The following is a 3,051-nucleotide window of genomic DNA, read 5'->3' on the forward strand; positions in this document are numbered from 1 at the left end:
GGGATTCCCCAGGAAGCAGCCTGAATATTGCCACAGCTGAGCTTTCTGTGGCCACCAGCAGCAGAGAGTCCACGGAAGGCGACTGGTGAGCGGCTTCGTGTTCTGGGCAGACTGGTTTGAAAGAGAGCTGGGAGGCGGCGGCGGCCAAGCCACTCCTTTTAGGGGCAGGAATCCAGGGCAGCGCCCCCAAGGATGTGGAAGCAAAGCAGAAGCCACCTTCCTGGTTGTGAACTGCTTTGCAGGTGGGGGAGGATCACGTAGGCGAAGGGGTCCCATCCCCATCCCGCCCCCCCCTCATCATACCCAGGTTTCCTGAAAGCCTAAACAACGGACCATGCTGACTTTCCCAGCACAGGGGTTGCTGCTTGGATCGCCACCAGCCCTGTCCACTGGGCAGCGGCTGCTGCCACCACTGCTGGTTGCCTGGCTCCTCCCAGGCAAGAACCCCCATCAGGGGTCACCCAAGGAGGGGGTGATGCTGGCACGGCACAGGACAGAGGGATGGGGCCAGGCACCTGCTGGCTCAAGGAGAGAGGTGCCACGAGTGCCCTGCTGGGACCTCACCAGCTCCTTCCTTCCTGGGGACTCGGGCTGCGTTGGAAGTTAAATTGACTGGCTGTGGAGAATCAGCCGTTGCCTGTCCAGGCCTCTATAAATATGGCTGTTCTGACTCTCAGAAGCTCGCCAGGGAGTGGAGAGGGGGAAGCATGCCGGAGCAGAAGTAGAACGGGATCCCAGGAGAGCCTGGTTGGTTGCCAAATGTCAGTGGCTCTCCTGAGCAGAACGGTGGAGTCCTGCACCCCCCCCCCACACACAACTCAGCAGCTCCCCCCCCTTGGGTGCTCATGGAGGGGGAAGGGTCTGAGGCTCTGCAGTGGGGCCCCCGGTCTGCACGCTTGCTGATATGACCCCTGGAGAAGACCTCCTCCTGTTAGCAGTTCCCAGGCAGGAGGACTTCCTCCACATGTGCTGACCACAAGCTCCATGTCCCACATGCTGGCTGTTATTTAGAACCATGTTACTAAACCAACAGGAGTCACGCAATACTTGCAAAGATAACCAAGCAACCCACCGTGACTATAACAATAGAAAAAGGAGTACTCCGACCGTCAACTTAACTCCCACAGTTTATTTATCTGATAGACATATCAGAGCCAAAGTGGCTTACACACTAGATATGACAAAGCTCATAAAAATATATGGCAAGCAGTCTCCCCCCAGATGTATAGTACAACTTCACATATTGGGATAAACAGTTCTTATCTTGTAGAACTATAAGTCCACAGTAGAGATACAAATCCCGTGGAGTCCAGTGGGAGGGTGTTCCTCTTCATAATGCAGTAATGTAGTCATACATCTCCTTCTCCATCTCTTCCAAGTCGAGACAATATGCGTAATTTAATCATACATTTTCAGAGCCAAGTCCAGGTGCAACATGTCGAACGGGACACAATATTACAGATTTTCCGGATATTAATCTGTTTCATAACTGATTGTCACTTCTTCAGATATACCATTCTTAGTATAAGCAATGTATGCTTCCATTCTGATACCGGCCTTCTCTTACCACGGTGTTTAGACTAATACGCCTGTGGAGACATGCACAGTAGCATGTTATTTAGAACCAGCCAGCCAATGCCTCTGGTTGCCCCATTAATGCTCCTTCTTCTGAATTTATTTATGTGCACGCAGGTGCTGCTGGATGGGGGAAGGTTTTAACTCATGGCATCCCTCAGAAACCAGAGTCTGCCCCCTCCCACCTTCCTCCTGACGGGCATCTTGGGGCTGGAGGCCAGAAGCCGCTGGGTCTCCATCCCATTCTGCTTTGTGTATGCTGTTGCTGTCTTGGGAAACGGCAGTGTCTTCTTTGTGATCGTGAAGGACCGGAGCTTGCACAAGCCCATGCACCTTTTCCTCTCCATGCTGGCCGTGAGTGAGCTGGGGGTGTCCCTGTCCACCCTCCCCACGGTGCTGAACGTCTTTCTCTTTGATATCAGGGAGATTGGGCTGGATGCGTGCCTTGCCCAGATGTTCTTCATCCACGGCTTCTCCATCATGGACTCAGGAGTGCTCTGGGCCATGGCCCTCGACCGCTTCGTTGCCATCTACAACCCTCTGCAATATGCCGCCATCCTGACCAACGACAGGATCACCATGATAGGCTCAGGGATCGCCTTGAAAAGCATCATCCTATTAGCCCCACTGCCTCTTCTCCTGCGGAGGCTGCCATTTTGCAAGGCTACTGTGCTTGCACACCCCTACTGTTTGCACCCCAATTTAATCCAGCTTCCATGTGCAGACACCACCATCAACAACCTGTACGGCCTCTTTGTGCTACTCTGCACCTTTGGGCTCGATTCTCTCTGTATCGTCTTGTCCTACACAATGATTGTCAAGACTGTGCTGAGCATCGCCTCCAAGGAGGGGCGCCTCAAGGCCCTCAACACCTGCGCCTCCCACATCTGTGCCGTGGTGGTCTACTATACCCCAATGATCAGCTTGTCCATGGTCTACAGGTTCGGCAAGCATGCTTCTCCTGTGGTGCCTTCCCTCATGGCCAACATCTACCTCTTGGTCCCTCCTGTCCTAAACCCCATCATCTACAGCATCAAGACCAAAGAGATCCTCAAGGCTTTCGGCAGACTTTTCTGTCCAAGGAAGTTCTGATGTGGAGTCGCAATCAGCTGAAGCCCCGTTTCCACGAGCAACTAGTTACACACTGCCCAGAGCCTCTGGATGAGGCGGTTTATAAATGTAATTAGTTAATAAAATCCTGCTATGGCAGACCATCTGCTCCACAGCTGTAACACACAGGAGTCCTCATCACTGGTACTGAGCAGAGCTGCTCATGGAGACTGAATCAGACCTGACTCCGTCCTGATTTGAAGTGCTGTCCTGAACCCAACACCGTTGAGGGGGCTGGGGGCATTGAATCGCCCTGCTGGATCGTATTGGCTCAATGCATGGATGGGGGCCGGAGGACTTGTGAGGTGGGGCTCAGTGGGATTCCTTCCTTCCTTCCTTCCTCCCTCCCTCCCAGAAACCGCCAGT

At 53.5% G+C, this 3,051-nt stretch overlaps 1 protein-coding gene across 1 annotated transcript; it reads left to right on the forward strand.

Annotated features, from left to right (window-relative positions):
* Positions 1 to 1,722: 1,722 nt before the first annotated feature.
* LOC128349487 (olfactory receptor 51F2-like) lies at positions 1,723 to 2,667 on the forward strand. Its single transcript, XM_053305838.1, has one exon. The coding sequence runs from the start codon at positions 1,723 to 1,725 to the stop codon at positions 2,665 to 2,667; it is 945 nt and encodes a 314-aa protein (XP_053161813.1).
* The last annotated feature ends 384 nt before the right edge of the window (positions 2,668 to 3,051 follow it).

The sequence above is a fragment of the Hemicordylus capensis genome, chromosome 3 (genome assembly GCF_027244095.1).
Source record: "Hemicordylus capensis ecotype Gifberg chromosome 3, rHemCap1.1.pri, whole genome shotgun sequence".
Lineage (NCBI taxonomy): Eukaryota > Metazoa > Chordata > Lepidosauria > Squamata > Cordylidae > Hemicordylus > Hemicordylus capensis.